The following is a 23,275-nucleotide window of genomic DNA, read 5'->3' as shown; positions in this document are numbered from 1 at the left end:
ATTTTTGCTCCCCTTTATAGTACGTGACCGAGGATCGCCAGTTCTCATAATCCTGTAACGAATCTCACTGTGTGTGGTGTTTGCTCATCCAAGAAGTCAAGCGAAATGAGCACGTGAGAACTTCAGCCTCCACTAAACAGGTAAAACTCTAGTCTTTATGCTGTGGAGAAAGCCTTGAAAACACAGCCCAGGAGTTAAAGGCTCAGGATGCCAATAAACACAAGCCTAAAATGATTCAAAAACCCCTCAACTTTTTAAAACTGGCTTCTAATATTTAACCGGTTGACTCTCACATTGCAAATGAATCAGAAATCTCAAAGATCTCTTCTTTAGAGCTGCATTTGATTGCCATCACATTATGCTTGAATTTTTCAGTTAAAACTTATTAGGACAAAGAATTTTTCCTTTTTAAAAAAAAGTTTGATTCTTGTTTAGAATTGCCTTGTAACAATAATTGAATCATTATTGCAAATAAAAGCATGAGATGGAGAATATCTGATCTTCTTTTTTTTCCTTCTCACATCTCCATGACAAAAATGCTTGGTGAACACAACATTTTTTCATGAACATTTTCTTTTTTAAAAAATTAAAACTGAAAATTTGATTGGAATAGATTTATTTTTTTTTTTAATTGCTTCTGCAGGATCAAACAGGAGCTCCTGACCACGTTGAGTTCTGAGTGTAACACCACCTCTTTATACCCACTGATCTCAAATGACCAAGAATGATATATATAAGAAGTCTTCATACAAATATTGGCAGAAGGTGATAGCAGTAGTTTCCCCCAGAATAGGCTCACACGGGAGCAGTGGCTGCAAGGATTCTAACCAGGGCTGTCAACCTCTCACAGCCCTGGGAAAGTCACAGGGAATTCAAAACCGGTCATTTAAACTTGATTTTGCCAATAATCTATGGGTGCTTCTAACCATGGGTAATGAAAAGCATCACAGTCCATGAAACCAAGGTGAAATAAAACACTGTCCAATAGCTAACGGCATGGAAGCATCCTAAAAATGACTTTCCTGAAGCCTATGGAGAAAGGGAAGGAAAATTCCTGCAGTGTCTTGAGCCGCCCAGCTCCCCCCTTGGTCCCACGTTTCCCGTCCTCGGCCAGCACAGGGCAGGAGGAAGGGAGTAGGGGAGGCCGGAGGAGGGTCTGGGGATTTTCCGGTACCTGTATTTATTGGGGAACATCCTCTCACAGTCTTTGCACTCATAGACCTGGCCATCTCCAAGACCTTCTTGCTTGATCTCGTCATTCAGGGTCTCGTAGAGGGAGCTGACGGCGGTGCAGGCGTATTTCTTGTGTCGCCGCAGGTCGAGCTTCGACTGGAAGAGCTCATCGCAGTCCTCGCAGCGAAACGTGTGCTCTTCTACAACAGACAGAGAAGATGGTTTTGACCCAGGGATCAGGACGTTCAGACAAGTCTAATTGTTTTACCCACCACTGGGCTTGTAAAGAAAATGTAATATTCTGTGAGGACTCAGACAAACACAGAGGAAATTTGCAAGTGACAGGAGAGAGAAACCAAGGTAGGCTGTGCCAGCAGAGTGCTTTCACTTTAAGCATTAAGAAAAAAAAAAAGATAATAAATCACAGAACCAGCAGAGATCTTGTTTTCTTTGTGTCCTGGCCTCTGCTGAGACGTCGAGACCTACGAGAATCAGCAGATGCACAAAGCACCGGGGCTGCTCCTGGAGCGTTGCGTTTGTTTGCAACGAGGTTTTTTGAAAACATGAACGAGCTTTTCCTCAAAAGGGGCTGCCAGGGAAAAAAGGAACAGACCATACTCGTAACGACAGGCTCTGGGAAAAGCAAACCGCCACAGCACAGACCTGGAGAAGCTCCTTTCTAAGAAAACGTCATTCTAATGTTCTCCTCTGAACTCGTCCTGCCCGACTGCAGAAGCTCAGTGCGCCATCAACCCCAGGAGTTCAAAACCAGAGTACCACGGAAGAGAGAAAAGGGAGCCAAATTCTTTGTTGTTGTGCTGTTTTTGCCTTTTTTTTTTTAATAAAAAAAAAAAAAAAAGATCTAATGCACATAATAAATTATTGTAGTCAAGGTCAAACAAATTAAAAAGAGGGCAGCTATTATTAAGTTTACAAGGCAGCATCCTGACCATGGTGCCAAGCCAAACAATCGGCTCAAAGCTGTAAATTTTCCAGGAGAACAACCTCACGAGGGAGTGGGGATCGCTCCGGGTTCCTCACCCAGCAGCCAGCCTGGAACAGCAGCTTCCCAGACACCAAAACTGCCGCCGCGGTCCCCTGTCCTCCTCTACCCTTTCCTCTGAGCTCCGGGGCTCTGGTTCCTATTAAGCTTTCTTCTCCTTTTTCTGATAACTACTTTCGAAAGGAAAGCTTGTGGTAAAACGCATTAGCTCGGAGGGAAGAGTGGAAATATTCCGAGAGATGCAGCCAAAAGCCACTGCGGATCCATCCCCCAGTGCTGCCGGCTCCGCGGGAGAGGGGATGATGGGGTGAGACATCGTCACTTGTGTCCTTGGGGCCACTTCTCCACCTAGAGCCACTCTCAAAATCCACCACTTCTCAGCAAACCCTCGGTTTAAAGCACCCCAGCCGCTCGTCCGCCCAAAATTTTGTGCAATTACCACCACTCAGGCTGTGCTTTAAGGCCTGAAATTGTCTTTTTATATAAACCAGTAATCAATAAATCAATCATAATATTACATAAATATTAAATAAATTATATATATGAATTTTATATATGTAAATTGTCTTTTTAATTCTGTTAAAAGCGGGCAGGAGTACAGGCAGAGGCAGTGTCACCCCAGAGACCGCTGCTTCCCCGCCTGCACTCGGGCAATAATCTCCTTTTTCTGCCTCTCTCGGTGCAGCCTATTTAAAGCCAGGCTGTGGTTTCTGGCCCGTGGCCCCACTCGCCAGGGAGCCCACGACTTGCCCCTGCGGTGACTAAGAGAGAGAGGATCCCACGAGCTGCCCGAGCGAGCTGCGTGGGCAGCCGAAACCCAAAGTGGTCCCCACCTACACGGAAAGTATCGACGTGCCCGTGAACTGGAAGGAGTCAAACACAGCTCAAAGAGAAAATGTCACCGAGACAGAGCGAGCCAAGCCTCGCCGCTCAGCCAAGCTGCGTGTCTGGTGGGACCACATCCACTTTACTACATCCAGGGAATGAATAAAATACAGGGATGCTGCAGGATTTCCCGAACTGCAGAAGAGAGGGATGTAAAAAGAAATAAATTCCAGTGGGTCGACATTTTCCTTTGGGGAGGAAAGGGGATTTTGACTAAAAAAGGAGACCAAAGGGAAGAAAATACCTGTATCTTTCCCATTTCCTCTACTTACACTAGTAAATCGTATACTCTGAAATCACTATCTGCAGCCTCTCGAGGAAGCAGATCAGGCCCTGCTCTACTCCTTAGAGAAATTCTGTTTACCAGCATCTTGTAGAACAGCATCATGTGTTTTATGTCCCCGGGGAGGGAAACCTGGAAATCAGGATATAAAAAACTACCTAGCACTGTCAAGAGACCATGTATAACCTTCCATTAAAATAATCCGAACTACTTTTTATGGGGGGGAAAAAAAGAAAAAGAGGGGAAATAAAAAAAGAATTGTAGCATCATGTTATGTCCCTGCTACTGCGTTTCACTTGTAACAGCAGCATGAAGCGTGCGATGCTACCCAGCAAAATTTAGCATTTCATCTGCACACTTTTATGGACCAAACATGTTCTTGGTGGGAAGCAGCAAGTGAGGGGGTGAGGGGGTGTCTTCAGGTGCCTCTTCCCTCTCCACACCTCTCTAAGTGGGGTGATAAGAGACAAACCTGACAGCATTGAGTGTCCCCAACGCAGGCCCTGTGCAGGCTGAGGCAATAATCTCCTCCTGCCATCTCCCCCTCATCGTTAACGAGCTCACGTCAGCCCTGAAACAAGCGTTTATCTGCTCCAGCGCTCACTCTCCAGCGCCTCGGACGTCAAGCCGCACTCAGAGGTGTCGTTGGCACTAACAAACACGACCTTACTTTTGTTCTGCTTTTGCCTCCTGGAGACGCAGGTGGGACGGGAGTTCATCCGACTCCCGCAGCCCACTGAGCCGTGGAGTATCGGGATAAATCCCTCAGTAACTCCAGATAATAATGCGGGACGGCCCTGGCAAGCTCTTCCTCTACCTCAGAATTCACCCTGCAGATCAAACGTTTCCTCTCTCCTCTGGTAACTCCTAGGTATCTTCACCTTAAGAAGTTCCTATGAAACTCCCAGTATCTCTCCAGCTCCAACTGGGAATTCCCCAGACCTGAAAACTTGGAACGGAGGACACAGATTTATTTTTTTCTTTCTTCGGAGAGAATGCATCCAAATGCCTTCTGCAAATCCATACTAAACTCTTCCTAGTTCAGTCTGAGATTCAGATGATTAATTGTACGTTATTTCACCCAAACTACCTTCTAGGAACCAGAAATCAGCTTTGAGTTGGGAAAACTAGCCAAGGAGAGCAATTCATTCTATACCTGGCTAAAGAGGAACAACCTGCAAGCACCCGCTCCCCCAGCGCGCACCCTGACAGCGCACTACCTCTCATCAACCACAATAACCTGTTTTTGTCCTTTCTATGAGACTACAGAGTAGACAGACAGACAGACGAAATACACTAATAGCCTCAGTAATAACCGTTAGAGAAGAGATTTTGCTTCTAATTCCACCCGTCCTTTACCAGCAGAATTGCAGATCTCACAGGAATCACACACAAATAACACGACCCTCCGCTGGCAGACCCTGGCAGAGCTGCACTCACTGCCCTGCCCCATCAGACTTTTATTAAGAAATCTAAGAAACAAGACAGCTCAGGTAGGGCATGTGCAGTTTTTTGCTTTGACATTTGCATACTTTCTGAGCTACACAGATTTTACAGATCCAGCCCCTGCACAGCACTAAATTGGAAAAAAAAACAACCCTATTTTGTACAGGCTGGTGGTTCAGTAAAAGCAACATTCCTCCATCAAATAGTACAGCTTCTTCATCGCTAAAAAAGATGGACGATAAGGAAAGAAATGCGTGTGCTTTGGAATACTTGGGTTTAAAAAAAAGGAATTTTTATTGAAAAGAATAATTGGAGAACTGACAAAAATACGATTAAAAGCCTGTAGTCACACGTTATACACATCACCACTGGCTGCGTATGCTTTTCTGAAGCTCAGAGGGGTTAAAGAGAGGAGGAGCCGCCTGTCTGGTGGGGAAGCTGATGATACCGTGTTGATATCCAGCAGCCATTCCGGGGGCATTCCCATTCCCAAACTTTAGAATATTAAACATCAGGCTGCTCCATAAACCCCACTGCGGGAAAGGATCTGACCCGTGGGCTGAGGGACAGACCCTCGCCCTGCAAAAGGGAATCCAAGCAATAACAGAGGCACAGGGCACAAATAAGGAGACCTGGTATCTACTTTGGGTCTTTAGATCAGTTTGTAGACTTCAGGTTCAATAGAGTCTCTTTTTTTTTTTTTTTTTTGTCCTTCTTCAGACACCAAAAATAAAACACCGCCCTTCAAAACAAGTTCTCATTAAAGTTTTCTCCTCTCTTTAAGCACCACAGATGGAAATACTGCCCTTCACAAAAGGTTACGACTTCAGTGTCTTACAGGGAGAAGGGGATAAAAAGAAAAGAAAAATCCAGTTACAAAAAAATTGCTGCCTGTTCTCTGTGTCTTGTTTGTCAAATCTATGGTTATATGTGTCTATCTTAAGTTCCATCAGTAACACTCAGGACAAAGCAGGAATGTAACAGAAAAATAAATCAGTGCCTAATAGCTTTCAGAGAAACCAAGGGGAACACAATTATGTGGCATCTACATGCTAATCTACCAGACTTGAATCTCAAAGGAGTTCAAGTGCCCTACTCAAAATTCCTGCAGTGATAAGGGGTCTGCTGTGTTTGGCTGGGGTTCGGATAAAAGATTTTTATGATAATTATCTTTGTGTGGAACAATTTTGCATTTTCTTTCTTGTTAATTCAGAACCGAAATGGGGGTGCGAGGCAGCAGGAAGATAACATTAGTGAAAGTAAAAAGTATTAAGAAGTCAAATATTTAATGTCGGCCTATTATAATTTGAAAGCAATTATGTGTTTTCTAAGCACTAGACATTGCCAGGAAGACACAGATAAACGTCACATAAAGACAAAGGTGGAAAACAAGGGGCACTTTCTGCCTGTTCAAATAAAAGCCCATTGGAAACAGAAATGCAAAACAGTGGCGAGTTTTCTTTCTCATTTCTCCCTGACATCAAAAAAAAAAGGTACGTGTTACTCCATCACTGTGAACACAGAAATTATTCGTCTCTGTTGTGTTGGTTTCAAGAAAGCTATTAACTTTTTTCTGGGGAGAGCACTGGAAAAAATAACCCCAAAGCTGACACGGCAGTGAGAGAGCAGCCACGGCACCGCCTGCTCCTCCACCTCAGCCAGGGACTCTCAGGAAGAGCTTTTGCAGCACTAATCCTCAAACTACCCATTTTTGCAGCAATATTTCAAATAAATAGTGCCTATGGGATGTATACTCTTAAAGACTCTCACTGCAAACGTGAATCTGAAAATTGTATTCATGTACAGGTAAAAGAAAATACATGTATTGTAGGTTGTCCAGGTGAGACAACTCAGATTTCAGGGATTAATTATGTAGAACAGTATTTCCAAATAATAGTTTAGAAACAACAGGTAGGTGAGAATGTATTTATAGAAATTAGTCATCAAATGATAATGCAAAAACTGCAACAGGCTTCAGTGAATGAACAGAAAAAGCCAGAAGTAATATGCCCTCGGAATCTCTTCACTTTGAAAATTCATGTCCCTTTTACGTTTTTCTCCAACTTCCACTGTCACCAAATGCCAAGGAAACTAAGAACCCCGGAAAACAGAGCCAAACTTTGCGAGTCCAGATTTCGTGTGACCTCAGGGTCCCCGTCACAGGAGGTCGGGTCTCTGCAGCGCTCTCCCATGGCAGGGGTTTGGGTCATCGCAGGAAGAGATCTGGATTCACAAGCAACCTTTTTAAAATAGCAATTTTTGATTACTCGAGATACGTCCATGCTGTTGCCTTGCTTTTATGGCATTTTTGGGAATGGTGTAGCACACCTTTCCTAGTTTTCCTAAGGGATCTCTTCCACTGCACGGTGTTCTACGGACACTGTCACCGGCGGTGAAGGGGGTGGGACACCAAACGTTGCTCAGAGTCTCAGCCAAATGTTGAGAAAAGCACTTTATTAAAGAAAAAAAGCACCACCATCCTCTAGATAGCCTGCGCGATGACTGGACCTCAGTAATTAACAGCAGGGTATTTAGAGGAAAGCCGTTATGGTAATATATGAAGATGGGAGTAAGGCTTAGACTTTTGGGTTGCTCCACACACAATTCCCCCTCCACCAGCCTGTTGGAGCTGTGCCCCCTGTCACTGCGAGGAGGAGAGACACGCCAATAATAAAAATGTGACCTTTCTTTTAAAAATAATCATTCTTTTGGCCTTCGCTGCACCATTTCAGTGTCTATAATCTAGCGACGACTCTTCCATCCCCTGTCTGGATCCCCCTCTTCTGTGTCACCTAAAGCTCTAAAGACCTGCCTTCTGCAAGCCTTGGAACGGTCTGGCCCATTTTTATTACACCCAAAGAAACACGATGACCCTGGGGATTAAAAAGGCACCTCCAATTGTATTCAAAACCAAGACGTTCCTCAAGAAGGAGGAAAGGAATCTGTTGCATGCCTTGAGGTCGATAAATACTCGCTACCGTTGACTAAGACGGCTACTCTCGCCAGAGAAAGGGAAAGTGAGCACAAAATATTGACAGTTACAGAAGGGGCAGGTACCGGCTCAGGTTTTAGTCCCAGTTCAGCACTAACTGAGGGTCCCAACGTTCCTGGGTTTGCTGGGGAGAGGTGCGAAAAGGTCCTGTCTGGCGAAAGGAGGCCTTACCTTCCATGCTGGGCGCCATGTTCCCAAGGGAATAACCACCTTCCTTCAAATACACCAAGAGCTCTTCTCCTGGCTCAATTTCTTTAATAACTTTATAATAGATCTGGGAATCAGAAACAAAAATTGAGAGACATGTTAAATATGCAAAGACCGGCGTTTTACATTTTAACCAATAACTCAAATTATTACGGTAACGGGGGAGGCTGTCACTTGATCTGTGTGATAACTGCTACCGAGAGCTCTTTTTTTCCTGCCTTTATTTTACTCTGTACGTGTCAGTGTTTCACCTGGCGTGGACAATAAAGTAGCTTTCACGGTGACAGGCGTTACACAGAGTCTTCCCATTGTTTTCCCTACCTCTTACAGGCTTTGTGCATTTCTTGTAGCAGAGGGAAGATTAAACTGATGGAACTGACGCATTTCAGTCTCTGCTTCTCTAGGCAGAGACTGTCCCGATGGTTACAGAGCTGGATGTGAACATCTCCACAGAATTATTGTGTAGATTACTCTCACCTGCAGCCTGAGGACCCGACCCCTAAAGACGAGATCAGAACCATTCCAGGTGAGTTTATCCCCATTCCGAGGAGGGGCAGCGGGCACAGCCTGGGTCCCCCACTGTCACCGAGCCTTTGCCGTGGCACCCGAGGGCCAACCCAAGATGGAAATGGACATCAGAGACGGGCAGAGCCCAGCTCCCAGCGGCACATCCCACACGTGCTGCCATTTAAAGGGCGTAAAATGCAGTTTAAAGGCTACCTAGGCCTTACATAGGTTTCCTGAAATAAAATGGATTCTTGCAGTCCAAGGAAGCATTTCTTAGAAAATATTACAATGAGAAAGAAATCCCCTTTATCCAAGGAGCCACGAAGTGCGACCTTGCAAGGCATCAACATATTAGCCTGTTTTCATACATACCACACACTCATCTTTAGCGTCCTACCCCCAAACCAAACACAAACCGCCCAGTACGTCCAGTGACAACCGGGACACACGCGAGGGGACCCCGAGGTCCTCATTCCCCCTGGCAACAGGGCAGAGCTCGTGGGGAGGAAGAGTGTGGTGAGAGCAGGTGATGGGGATCAGCAGGCAGAGAGCTTGTTGGTGACTGAGAACTAAACCTGCCTTCGCATTCGCCCCCTGCGCGTGGGCACCACGGAACGTGGTGGATGGGGCAGTTCCGGGCACGGAGACCGAGCTCAACAGCTTCAACTGGGAATGGGTTTCATGGAGAACTCCACAAGGAAAGCCACGAAAAACAGCAGTGGAAGGAAATCGCCAGCGGGATGGGAGTTTGGGTGAGCAATAAAGAGGAGGATCAGAACTACGGGAAATCCAAGAGACTCTGTGTCTTCCACATGTCTTATAAATTTTTAGAGTGTGCTGGACCCTGTCCTCTTCTAACAATAATGCTGTGAGAATTCAACAGATAATAGTTATTAACTGCAAAGTTTTATTAGCACTGCCTTTAATAGCAATGCATGAAATTATTTTTCAGGATATCAACTACACCTTACCCAGAGCGATTCCCCAAATTACCTGCCGCTCAGTCTCAGCCAATCTATCCCTTATGGGGAACGAAGATGCAAAACTCCCAAATGCCTGGGTGGGCTGGGTGAACAGTGTCACTACGATGCATTTATCCTCCTCCTTGGCAGCCGTCTGTCCCCCGGCCCGGCCGGAGCTGCGGGTGCCCGGGCTGCCCCGACTCGCCCGCTCCGTCCCGGTGGCCGATGCCGCCAACGTTCACCGGCGACGCGGCATCGCTCCCCGGAGCGGCTCGCTCGGTTCGGGGGGTACGGCAGAGTCCGTTTACCGCTCAGAACGTTTCCTCCAGGTCGAGTTCAGGAAACTCCCAAGGGATTAATAACCCTCGTTACACCCGAACACAGACCCAGGCATCGCCCACGAGCCAGGTACCTGTCCCAGACCCCACACTGCTGAAGCATCTGCACCCACACGGCCACGAACGGCGTTATTTATCCCGCAGCGGGCAACAACGCGCTCCCGGTGCCTCTCCCGGGCCGAGAGAGAACTTGCCGGGAGCGGGACCGGTCCCCGGGAGCGGGGCCAGGAAAAAGGCCGGTTCCCGGGAGCGGGTCCGAGAACGGGGCCGGTGCCCGGGAGAGGGGCCGGTCCCCGGGAGCGGCTCCGATCCCCGGTCGCGGCTCCGGTCCCCGGGAGCGACCCCCGCCCGCCCCAGCAGGGGGCAGGCTCCGCCCGCCGACGGCCCCGCTCCCGCCGCCGCCCGCGGGGTCCCCCCCCGGCCCGACGGCAGCCCCCGCCGCGGCGGAGCGGAGCGGGCCGGGGGGCAACCCGGGGAAGGAGGGGGACGCCTGACCTGCTGGCTCTCCGGGGCTCGGGCCGCTCCGGTGGCTGCCGCCATCCCCCGCCGGCCGCCCCGCTCCTCCGCCGCGTCCTGCCGGGATGGGCCGGCCCCCCCCGCGGCAGGGACGGGACGGGACGGGGGCGATCCGAGCTGGGGGGGGGAAGGGGCTGGGCCGGGGGCCGATGGCCACGGCAGCCCCAGGATAACGGCGGGGCGGCCTTTAAAACCCCCTGTGGATAAAACGGGATGGGCTCCACCTGTGTGACTTCTGCCCTTGCCTCCGATTATCCTCTCCCCAGCGTGCTCCGAACCTTCCCCGCGATTTCACCCGCAAATTAACTGAAATATTAATATCTTGTGTACAAACGGATTAATACTGCCCGACAGAAAAGGCCATAAAATCTCCTACTGAGAGATTTTAGCAAAAAACCCGCAGCAGCGACACAGTCACAAACCCAAACGTTTAAGAGCAGAAATGAAATCTAACTCCTTGTGATTTACAAGATACCCCCAAACTGCACAGAAACCCGTCCTTGCACTTGCCAGAATCCTGAGCGTAATTTTCATCACCATTTTCCACTGGTTTGTAACCAGTTCTCCCGTTGAAGATACACCCGTCCTCACCCCCGCAGGTCATCCACCCAAATCACAATCAGGAGAAGTGAACCTGTGCAGCACCTGGGCATCCTCAGCTGAAAAACCCTGACCTGGCAGCAGGACACGTGCTTAGGTACAGATGCAGGGAGGTGAAGGTATTTCAGAAAGATTGCACTCGGAGTGGATAGTTTTATTTATGGATTCCACTGCAGACTACAAGTGGTATAAAAATCTCCTTTTTCTCACTATTTTTTTGTAATTTGCACTTCAACTCTCTTTTCCTGCTTGTTCAAGAAAAGCTTTTCCCGGGACCAGACCACACTGAGTTTAATGGCAAACCTGCCTGAAAAACAAAAGTAAAACTAGGAATAAGCACAGAGCTCAGGGCCTGACTCAGTAAAACCCAACTCCGAATGTGCCATCGCCTGCAGCTGGGCTGGAGAAAAAAGAAAACAATTCGAAATAGCTACGAAGGGACATTTCTCTTCCAGCTAGTAACCCAAAACCAAGTGAGCACTAACATACAAACCACATTTAAAAGGTACATGCAGTTCGTAGATACATTCACAATTTTTTCACTGGATAAATCCTTCAGAATTATAATTCTAAATGGCAAACTTTGCCACTGTGTTGTTATCTTTACCCTCCTGATTGTTCCAAGAACAAAGTACCTTCTTGTATCTAAAAACAAGCCTGTTACAGTCTTTCAAGAAATATAGCACAAGCTTCATTAATGATTAGGGGAAAGTTGGGTTCTGCTGGAGTCACATTAATTTCATCAAACATTTCATTATAATAATTAACTTCATCTTGCAATCATGCTACTGATGGTCTGAATTAATTAAAACTACTGCTGTGTTTCCTTTCCTTTTTTATTTGTTGTGCACCGAAAAAGATCAGCTTTACTAATCCATCAGAGCGTTTACATTCACAAATCATTTATGTTCATCGTTTATATAAAAATCCCACACGCTACCCTTGTGTACTTCTCACAACAAAAGGGACACCTCTCCCAATTACCAGTTTTGTTTATCACAAAATAGTTAAAGGTATAACTAGGGTTTGGGTAACGCTCTCACAGAGGACTGAAAATACTACAGTTCTTGATTTTTATCAAAATTATTCCAGGTACAGGGCAATAAAGAGAAAAGGGAAGAAAAAGGAAGGAAAAAAGGAAAGTAAAAAAACCCCCGAGGAAGCGTTTTCCCGTCTGGGCTGGACACACGGATCGGATCCCTCCCGGCTCCCGTGGATGGGAACTCGGTGTAAGAGAAAGCGGGCTCCGGCGTCCCGCGGCACAAACCCCAGCGGTTTGGTACAATTCGGGCAAGTCTGGATGGCGCAGAACGGCAGCACGGGGTGGCCCTGGGAGGCTGACCTCCCCCCGAGCCCAGCACACAGTAATCAAAGCTGCACATCTTTTTCCCCGAGAAAAAGCCTTCCTGAGGCAGACGCGGCTCAGGAACAATGTGCTAATTGTGTGTTTCCAACATCCAGGCAAAAGATGGACACGAAACACGTCCAGTGAGAAGAGCGTGTCCCAGTACTACCTCCTTATTTAGGTACCTTTCATCAGAAACAGCACTCTTTACCTGCAGCACGAGCTGTGTCTGCTATTTATCTGAGCCTCACGGCAGCAACACGTTCGTACTTCAGGGAAAAAAAAGAGCATTAGAGAACTGAGAAACCAGCTGCAGTGTTTACCTAAAGATCAAAAACCCACAGCCGCTAATTGCATCGCCGGGCAGGAGTGATGGGCAATGAGGACTCAAAACCAGCCGAAAAGCCGCTGCTTTAGGCTCCTTCTCGCAAACAGCTAACTGTGCTGGAAACCCGATGAAATAGAAGGCAAATATTTAAATATTTCTACCCGCTGTTGGTCTGAGACAACTCCCAGACCTGCCCGTGCCTCCGGCCGGCGCCGGGAGCAGCCAACGCGTAAAACTTTGGCCCCATGCGTTTCTGGCCAGATCGGGGCTGCACATTTTGCTTTTGTTCAGCCGTTTTCCTCCTTCGGAGAAGCCTTCCCTTTGTTTCAGCTGAGCCACACTGCTTTTGATTTCCTCTTCTGAAGGCTCTGTATTACATACCCAGGAATCCTGAACAGACTCACAGGATGTGTATGTAAAATACATATAAAATATTGCCATTATACATGTGTATAAGATAAGATATATGTATATACAAATACACATGTAAGACTGGCTTCTTAAACAGAGGCCTGATTTTTTCCATCACTGCAGCTTCTGTTAGTCCTTCCTTTTGCAATACACGTAACACAAACAAAAGCAGCAGCTATCATCCTGAAAGCAAGCTCCCGGCTATTGTATTTATTACATATACTCTGCTTAATATTACAGTCTCCTGAATAAGAACAGCCAAACTGCTGAAGTGTTTGCCCCACGAAGGCAGCAGCAGCAACATGAAAAAATAAAGCCGAAGTCATGTATCATTTTCCAGACGCATTTAGCAAATCCTATCATTTCCTACTATTATTTTCCAGACCTTCAGAAACACAATTATCTCAGTCAATCAAGGATCTTCTAATCTTTTCAAATACCTATCTACTAAGAATAAACATACAGAAAACTGTCTAACATTATTTTACATTTGAAAATTGATTTCGCAATTGAAAAAAAGTTAATGAAATGACTCAACTGATCTCTTTCTAAACAGCAGCATTTTAATTCGTAAATTAGGGGGGGGAAAACCATTCAGAGGTCCCGATTCTGCTGTCAATTACTTCACTAAAAATCCAGGTGAAAAAAAATCTGTACGTTCCTGGGAATGTTCCCAAGTTACAGGGGTATGAAGAGGAACAGAATCTGGTCTGGGGAGGTGCAAAGGACCATCTCCCCATGGAAACGCGTTTATTTTTTTCCTGCAAAGCAAATGGTTGTGATTAAAAGCTCGTCCTGGCTCTTTATCATCACGATGCTGCTTAGTTATTCTGTGGGCAACCTTTTATTGCCAAAGCTTTCCTTTTCTTTATGTACTTGCAAACAGAAACCAAGCCTTTCCATGCCTACTGAGCAGCAACGATAAAGCCTTTCTCCTGCTTTTCTGAGTCCCTGTTATGGAAAAAAAAATGTACCCTGCTAGCAACGTGCAATTAAATGAAGTTAAAGCCAGCAGCGCCAGGAGATAGCACTGGGCAGGCCCCACAATGCTCAGTCTGAACATTCATAGCACATCTCCGGCTTTGGGAGTCACTCTCGGAAGTGCCTGAGCTCCCTCCGTTCTCACCCGCGGGATGCTCCAGCTCCAGCTTCAGCAGAATCCCCCTCGTGCACAAGAAAGCAAGCTTGAAGTCAGCACAAATTTAGTTTTCTAAATATATCCCACAGGGAAAACGAGGGGATTCGTTTTTAAAGTGTACAACGGCCCTGGACACAAACCCAGAGTTCTGCGAGGAATCCAGCTCAACCCCTTGGCCCCGTGAAGCCACCACAGGCTCAAAACTCACACTCACACTCAGGAAGACGATCTGTAACACCCTGCCCCCCCCCCTTATTATTAATACGGAAATAAAAAGTAATGCAGTGTAAAAACATATTGTGCGCTCCAACTAGATCTAACTACAGTGTCTGAAACCACGTGCCACCTTCGCGTTGGTATTTAGGGGTCTGGTGTTTCTTAGGACCAGGATGAAGAACTTCATTTTGCAATCTAGTGATTTTATTTTGAGCACCTAAGAGTTCAAATAAGGGGGTTTGTACCCAAAAGGCACCTTGGTTACTTGTGAATTATGAATTCACTGAGTTTGGTGAAAGCAGGTATCAGCTCGCAGACATACCTGCTTATGGACTGTTTGATGTTCTTCTTTTCTATTTATATTTACACCTTCCTCTCTTAGTTTTTGTGAGAACCAAATACACTCCCAGCCAACCCTACTCTCTGAAGCTTCACAATCCAAAAGAATCATTATCAGTTTCAGTAACAGAAGTAACCACCAACCAACAGCAGCAGAGAAAGTGGAGAGAGCTGGTTTTGTGTCGCAGGGGTGCGAGAGAAAACTTGGAATGAATAGGAAATTCCAGAACAAACATGGTTAAATTATCTCCTATAAATAATAATACAATTTATCACAGATTTTAAGGTGCTGCTCATTGCTGTAAATACTGCCCCCGGTCCAGTGGGTCCACGGGCTGCCATCATCAATAGCTTGGGAAATAGTAGGTCCTTACTCGGACTTTACTCCTCTCCCCCAAAGCATCCAGTGCCTCCAGTTACCAACCACCATCATCTGCTGCTTTTTACACTGGGTTTTCTCATTCCCACCACCTGACCTGACCCAGGACTCTTCAGTCTTTCGGGAAAGAAAGGCTGAGGGGGAGAAAACCCTTTGCTTTGCTGTTTTTTCGTTATATCCTGCACCTTTTTATTTTCTTCCTCCTGAAGAGAAGCATTTGTTTGCTGCCCACCCCCTTTTATGTGACTTTCAGTAAATTTATTTATCAGGAAGTTTTAAGAGAGTGGTCATTACAGAGAAAATAAAAATAATGAAGAAAAGCAGATGCGTGTGTCTGATAACCAGCTGCTCTTCCCAGTCAGATGGCTGCAGGCACTACAAACATGCACCACCACCAACCTCCAGATGAGGGACAAGGACAGAAGGACATGCAGTGGACTGGGCTTAGAATAAAATGCAATACGGCCTTCAGATTCCTGGCAAATTCTGTATATACATATAGATATATATAGTCCTTAATCCAAGCATTTATAAGAACCTTGGAAAAACCAGCCATGTACAAGTTAACATTCTAAAAAGAAGAAATGTGTATTTGTGTAAAAAAAAAAATCTATATGAACTCAGTTTCTTTCCTCAGAGTAAGACTTTTTTTAAGAAAACCAAATTTGAAATATTTGGTTTTTTCTCTTCCTTTAATATTTGTGCTTTTGCTGCTGCTGCAGGTAAAAATTCTCGGTAACAGCTTCCCCACCCTTTTGAAGGGTTTTCTGTGCACAGAAGGGTTTCCCTCGGCACATTTTTTACGTGCATCCTGTTTGCTACCCGGTAATAACATTAAGACTGCATTTCTCATTTAAGTTAGGCCTGAAACAGTAACTTCTATTTGAATTGTACTCAACTGGAGGTTTGCGGAACTCCCAACTTGGATTGTTCATCTTGAACCCATTTTTGGGTTTAAGCTTCAAAGAACTTTACAAACATCAGCTAACATTATCAAAATGCTATTAATCCCACGTAATATCCCTCGCCCCCACCTAGAGACTGCTCTACCAGCGTTTCTGTAATATGCATATTTGGTTTTGACTCTTCTTCCTCCTCAGCAGACTCCCAAACCATCTCCCACTCTCACTGCCCTCTTAAATACAGACAATATCCAAGTTCACAGCTCGGAATCGCACTCCTGACCCACCACCAGCAACTGGAAACATAAACTTTCTACAGTTTTGATGGTGATGAAATACCAACACTGGTTTCCATTTGTCTCATTGTGTGTTTTACCATGACCTGTGTCTCACACCAGGTGTTAACGTTTCACACCACCTTCCCCACCGCAAAAGGAGTCAGGGACTGGAAGATCACACCAATCCAGGGCTTTTAGATCATTTTAGGGATGTCACCCCGGAGCTGCTGAACGGATGAGTCCCTCAGTCGCTTCCGTCCAGTGCTGCCACTACACACCGTCCTCCGACAAACCCGCCCCAGCATCTCCTGACATGGTGTTGGAGCACAGCAACGGAGGGATTGCCAGAGTCATTACCTGGTCGTTAACGTGGCACACGGCGAGATTCTGCTCGTCGCAGGAACAGGCCACGCGGATGTACTTCAGCCAGTTCCCGGCTCCGCTCTGGCTGGCATCGATGCAGAACTTCTCATTGCCCAGGTCATCAGCGATCTGCAGGGGAACAGGAGAAGAAGAAACACGTGGGTCGGCTGATACCAAATGACTGCTACAGGAAGAAGAAAGAGAGGAGAACTATTTGCAATGCAGGATTCCAAACGAGAAATAGAAAGGAGAAAGCTGGATGGTATATATCATTAATAGAGACATACGACGAGACTAAAATCAGCTCTTGGGCATAATCTGAAGGTCCTGGTTGGCAGAATTTCCAAGGCCATACATCAGAGTGGCCCATGAGCAACAGGCTCAGGACTACCTTTGTTATGGACAAACACACGGTTCCAGTACCCGCAGCAGCTTCACTAATCAAAGCAGGCGACTTCTCTGAACTGTATTAATTTTAATGACAAGGCCCTTAAACTGCTCCACCTTCACGTTATCTATGTTATCCTTTCATGCAGGAACATTTTCCTTTTTTTGAGTAAACTTTCAGAACAGGTCACTTTCCACAGTGCTGGGAAATTATATTTTCTAAAATTTTTTTAAAAAGCTGCAACAAATGCTGCCTTCAATTTTATAACTACAACACTAGAAATTCACTGACATCAGGGGATCTGTGGTCGGAGGTGAGATAAAATTTGATTAGTGTGCAAAACAGGAATCCTTCCAAATAAAAGCCCTCAGATTCTGAAAAGTCTGGGTATGGGGGGAAAAAAAGGGGTTAATTAAAGGGTTGTGGTCTAAAGAAAACCACTGTTTTACCAGGAAGAGACTTAGCACTTTTTCTTTCTTAAGAGAGCAAAGTAAGTTCAATGACACAGGAATGGAAAAGATGCTCGACGTTCCACAGCAACCTTCGTGACGATCCATTTCACAACTCACTCAAAAAAGTACATTTTAAAAATCACACAGGACACCACTAAAATGAGGAAAAGCCCTCTGAGTCCTAAGCATGGCAAGACTTTATTCTGCTCGTGAGGGGCCTCCTTATTAAAAAACTTCTTTTTTCCTTAGAGTTGGATTTCCCTCTACCCCTACTAGACCCTGTGTCATTGCAAATCACTTCAGTCATCAAAAGCTCTTAACATGCTTTTACCAGCAATTAATTCTCTCAAAATCTCATGGGATACGATAATACTTTCCCATCTATTTCAAGACGGAGAAAAAAAGAAAAGTTAGGGACAAAGGAAAGGAAAAATTAGAAGACAGCGAAATGGATGAAGGGAAAACCATGCCGTCAGCGTTTGGCTTCTTCCTTCCTAACCAAAATACGGCACTGGAGCTTCAGTGAAACACTGCATTTCCTCCCAGAATAGGTGTGCGTTTGGGACAGAACTGGTGAGAGGAACACTGGTTTCTGTGTTCACTTTCATTAATCCCCTGCTTGGGAATAGTTTCTCACCGACTGGGCTTCGGGAGGTTTAGCCAGACGGACAGGCTCTGTCTCTAGCAACGGTAACGTGCAGGGGGTCAAAGAGCTGCTTTAAAATAACGCACAAAAGTATTTTAAACAAATACTAGTATTTTAAACAAATACTACGCACAGCAACACCGCGCACCCAAACTGTCCTTTAGTTTTATATCACGCTGGTGAGGATTCCTAATGAACTCCCTTCACAGCTCAGGAAATAAGAGAAGGAGATGGGCACCGAACCCCTGGAGCATTCCCGAATGTTCCCATGTTCCCAGGTTATCGCTCGTGCCCAGCACCCGGAGCCGAGCCCCCTCTGACGCCGGCAGATTCAAGTTGGGCATTCAAAGATCACGAGGAACGTGCCATCAGTGGCCACTTCGGGCAAGTTTGGCTTGGGTGACTTCCTCGGAACACAGCAGCAGAAGCAGCGACGGGAGGTTAGTTCTCAATTCAACCCTCTTGGCCACGAAACATCATCCTTCCTCTCGGAGAAAACCCTGCCTTGTCCGCGCCTCGCATTCCAGCCTCCTGAGTAAATAGAACGGGAGTTGCACGGGCAACGTCCTTTGCCACACTGCCCCAGTTAATTTCCAGAGCAGATCTATCTGCTGGGAGCAGTAGGTGAGGGATGAGCTCCCTGCCCAAACCAGCGGGCAAGGCACCGCTGGGCAACGGCGTCGCAGGGCATTTTCTGCTGGCTACCTCGTTAAAATTACATCAGCGCCTCCTGCTTTATGGGAGCTGATTCTCGGTCATTTGTTTCATTTTTGTCTTGCTCGTCGTCGTTTCCAAAGCAGGCTGGAGCAGCGGCGATCCCTCCTCCTGCCTTGACTCGTCCCCACGCGGGTGACGGCCCCCGGGGGTTTCCTGACGCAGCAAAGCCACAGCTGGCTGGCAGGTCCCCATCCCCTCCACTGCCCCCAGGCACTCGGCCCTCCAGTCCCAGAGACTTTGTGGCAGAGGAGAAGGTAAATGACATATATTCAGGCACTCGAGAGGACTCCAGGGCAGCGAACACCGATATTTTGCCCATTTCCATGAATTTCACCCCATCTAGTTAACCCCAAGTTTTGCCTCCGCACCCCAGTCCCAAGCGTTTTGCCAGGCCAGCCCTCTTTCAGGACTCAGATTTTTCTCTCCAAATCCCAGGTTCTCTGCCCATCAACCCTAGCACCTTTTCCCCGTCCTGCCCCGGTACATCTTCCCGAGCCGGCAAACCTCTCCCCTAATGTCCTCCGTCCCCTCGCCAGGGCCAGCCCCGGTCCCCGCTCCTCCCGTGCAGCCTCTCTCCTCCCCGTTCCCACCTCTGCTGTACCTGGCACCGGGTCTCCTCACTCACAAATCCCCGTCCCGCTTTCCCCTCGGTCCCCCCAGCCCCCCCGAGCCCATTGCGCTCAATCCCATCGCTTCCCATCACTCCCCAGTTGAACAATCCCACCCCAGCCCTCCCCTGGCTTCTCTCTTCATCTCCCAGTTGCCTTCTCTACCATAACCAGGGCTTCTCCTGGTTTCTTCTCCCACAATAAACACAGCTCCCTTCGCTAAGGGGAGGAAGAAAGGGAATAGAGGGATTTCCTCAGGCAAAGACTCTCAGGTCATTAAAACGTTTTACTGAACGTAGCCAAGAGCTGAACCCAACAGCAAGAGGTAGCCCTTTCCCAGTGAGGAGCGCTGGGTTTCCAGCTCACCCCGGGCAGAAGACGAGCTGCTGCAGGTTCTCAGTGGCCTTCAGGTGCTGGAGCCCCGTGGCTGTGATGGTGTGAGGTCCTGCGGTGAGGAGCTCCTACAGACCTGGGTCCAGCCAGAAGCACCGTTTCCACCGTGAACGGGTAAAACTCAACACTTGCAATGAACCCTCCCTCTGCCAGAAGGCACCAGCTCTGCGTCTCGTGGCAAAGCAGCGGGCAACGTGAAAGCCCAGTCAGGAGCCACCACCGTCAAATGCACACAGGAATCACACTGAAGACACACCGCATGCAAAGGCAGTTTGGCAGTGTGTTTGATCACTTTTTTTTTTTTTGATACTCCCCTCAAAATCGGTTGCATTTATTCAGGGACCCAAAGATTTTAAAAGAACCACCTGGAGATGCTGAACTTACTCTTCAGTGACTGGGAGGGGAAGCGAGACCCCACGAAAGCCCCTGCTCTCCCCTAACCAGACCCTTTCTAACTGGGGCTTTCTAGATGCCCTTGTTCACCCGCCCTTGAGCTCTACTCCTCATAGCAAAGGCCCAACATACAGCAGTGACGTCACAGGAAGCCAATTTAAGGAAGTTTGGACTTTGCAAGGAAAAAAACCTACCGAAGAAGTGTTCTTAATGTGGGTTGAAAAACTCTACTGAGTTTACTCAAACTAAAATAACAATAATTTCTGTTTTATCTCAGGGAACCTCTAGGAATATGGAGGCTGACTAAAGCTGCTGACTGTTGTTGAGATTAAAGTACTTTTCTCGGCCTTGCTGACCCCAAATTAGCTAACGAAGCGGAACAGCCAACCAACACCTTGAGGGGCAGGAGGGGGACACACCTCGAGAAGGTGATAGCAGCTCCCATGGAAATCGCTTGGAAAACAAAACCGAGATGAATCGTCAACGTTCAGCTGCTGATTTGAAGCCACTGAACACTTCGGGGATAGAGCTCTTAGCAGATAGTTTTTAATGGTTTGAATAAGCAGCAGCCCACTAACCTCCCAGTACCACTAATTTATACAGCAGCAATCAGTGAAATTAAGTCACCCTGGGAATGAAATACGGCAAACTCCAGGTCTACACAAATAGTCTATTTCACTTCACAGCTGTATCTTACAGACACTCTCTCCCACATTCTAGGATCGTTTGGTTAGAGACAGGCAGAGAGCTCTGGGAAAACCCAGAATTCAGCTCAAATTCACCCGCTGCTTTGCAGGGCCCTTGCACGAGGCTGGGCAGCTCTGCTTCAGAATGAGGTCCCGTCTCAGCTAGAAATCACCCGAAACTCTGTGGTTTCATCCGAGTGGGGCTTTAAAACCCCGAGAGGGGGTGTGAAATCTCACAGATCAAAATGAGAAAAAAAAAAAAAAAAAAGAGCTTGTATGAAACCCTGAGAACTTAAGCCCCTGTTTTTCACACACACTCACTCTATTCCACAAATAGAACAAGGCATCACAAACTAAAGCCCGGCAGCATCTCTGAGCCCTATTTTGCCCCTTATAGAACTATGTTACTATAGAACTATATTACTCTATTACTGCCCCTTATAGAACCGTTTCCTTCTGCTGTTATCCACAAGAAGCCTCCGAAATCGGAACAGCTGGAAAACAAAATAAATGTTGTGGAGGCCGAGTGGACAGAGCGTTACCAGCAGCACCGATGTCAAACAGCAGGAAGTTATCACTTGCCAGCTGAACCACAGTGAAGTAATTACACGAGTTCCCCTATCCTGTTAGACATATTACTAAGAGGCACGCTTTTTAACGAGGGAATTTCCTAGCATTTTTGCAAACACGTTTTTCCTTTGCAATGCGATGGGCTGGAAGTCCATCCGCACGCGGACCCGGCCAGTTCTGGGAAGAACTGCAGAAGGCACGAGCCCCTGAAAGCCAGCACAGGAGGAGGAGGACCATCGTCACGGCCTGACCCGTGGCAGCATCACCCCCCAGCAGGACACACGGAGCCTGTGACTGAGCCACCGAAGAGGGAGTCGAGACACTTTACCTAATTAATAACAGCATTTTTTTCTGGGTGCCCACGATCCAGGAGCAAACAAAGAATAGGTTAAACTACTAGTGAGTTAGTCCCTGGCAGTTAGGTATTCATTAGACACTCGCAATTTATCGCAGGTGCAAAACTAAAAGCAAGGTACTACCTACAAGAGCACAGGCTAGTCTCATAAATCCTGCCTTTAAATGGCAATTGTTCCATAAAAATATCAGTATTTGCAAACACATCGTATATGCCTTTCCCCTACTGCTGAAGTCAGAAATAAAGGCGGTATCTCCAATACTTTAAACATTAATTTACTAGGATGCTTCAATATTTGTTTAACAAAGTGTCAAACTGTCCAGAAAGGATGATTTTTCCCAGGCTCGGTGGGATACAGTACGTGAATCAACCGCTCACACCAAGCGCTGCCGCACCAGCTACAGAGTGGGGGCATTTTGAGTGGGTCCAGCTTTTTGTGGCTGACACCTCTAACTAAAGATCATGCTCACACGCTCACGCTCTTTTCTGATGCTCTATATGAAAGTTACACCACAATTTAAAAAATACTGAGAAATTCAACAGTAATAACAAATAACGATCCGGGGTATATACTATCTCCTCTGTCAAACGTGCACACAGAATAATATTCTAAGTCCCTCTTCCCCCACCTTAAAAAACTCCAGAAAAACAAACTGAAACCCTTTACCACATCTTCTTCCAGTTCAGACCAGAAGGAAATCAGAAATTTCCTCTGCCAAAATTCTTCAAACCAACTGTTTACAAGTCATTGTCAGCAACAGAAAAGATCTTCTGTTTGAGGGCTTGCTTTTGGAATGCACATAAATCATTCATTTTTATATGTTTTTCAGAAGCAGCAGGACCAGCACTGAGAGATAACGGGTGCTCTGGAGGCGACCAAATGGAGCAGGAAAAGGGAGGCAAATAGTGTTATCTCTGGGTAAATTAAAGATAGCAAATGGAAGCACGGAGGGATTCATCCCGCAGGGAACCACTGGAAGGCTCAGTTCCCCACAGCCACCTGGTTCAGGATGTACTCATTAAAACAGTCATATCTAACTCTACTAAAGCAACTGGTTATTCACAGGTAAGACCAGAACTAAGTTGATCTCTATCAAGGACTAATCAGGAGCTTTAACCATGAGACCATTCATCCATAGATATCCCTGTGATCCTGGACAGGTAAAGGATGACATCAGATATTTAGCACCACCAGCAAAAATAAAAGATGCCACAGGAAAAAAACAAAACAAAACAACAGAAAATCATGTGTAATTAGCAGGAATCTGCTAATTCAAATTCAAGCTTGTGTATTTGAAACTTAATAATTGCGCTTCTGCTTGCTCTTTGTGCTCAGGTGAGCTCTGAAACCAGTGAGGGAATAGAGAGGTCTCTCTGATGGGTAATTTGGCTTAGACATTAAAAGAAGAGGAAAAGGAGAGGGAAAAAAAGGGAGGTAGATAAGGGAGGGGAGGAA

The 23,275-nt window shown here is 46.6% G+C and overlaps 1 protein-coding gene across 1 annotated transcript in view; it reads right to left on the bottom strand.

The window, feature by feature from the left end:
- PRDM16 (PR/SET domain 16) overlaps positions 1–23,275 on the bottom strand; it is a 206,791-nt gene that overhangs the window by 32,227 nt on the left and 151,289 nt on the right. The window contains exons 4-7 of the mRNA XM_074161456.1: positions 16,606–16,740; positions 16,386–16,388; positions 7,954–8,056; positions 1,175–1,373 (exon numbers count right to left, since the gene is read on the bottom strand). Of these exons, the coding sequence (XP_074017557.1) occupies positions 1,175–1,373; positions 7,954–8,056; positions 16,386–16,388; positions 16,606–16,740 (440 nt within the window). The remainder of the gene's footprint in view (positions 1–1,174; positions 1,374–7,953; positions 8,057–16,385; positions 16,389–16,605; positions 16,741–23,275) is intronic.

Source organism: Numenius arquata, chromosome 20 (genome assembly GCF_964106895.1).
Source record: "Numenius arquata chromosome 20, bNumArq3.hap1.1, whole genome shotgun sequence".
In the NCBI taxonomy this organism is placed as follows: Eukaryota; Metazoa; Chordata; class Aves; order Charadriiformes; family Scolopacidae; genus Numenius; species Numenius arquata.
The sequence above is the reverse complement of the archived record's forward strand: the minus strand, read 5'-3'. Positions and strand labels throughout refer to the sequence as shown.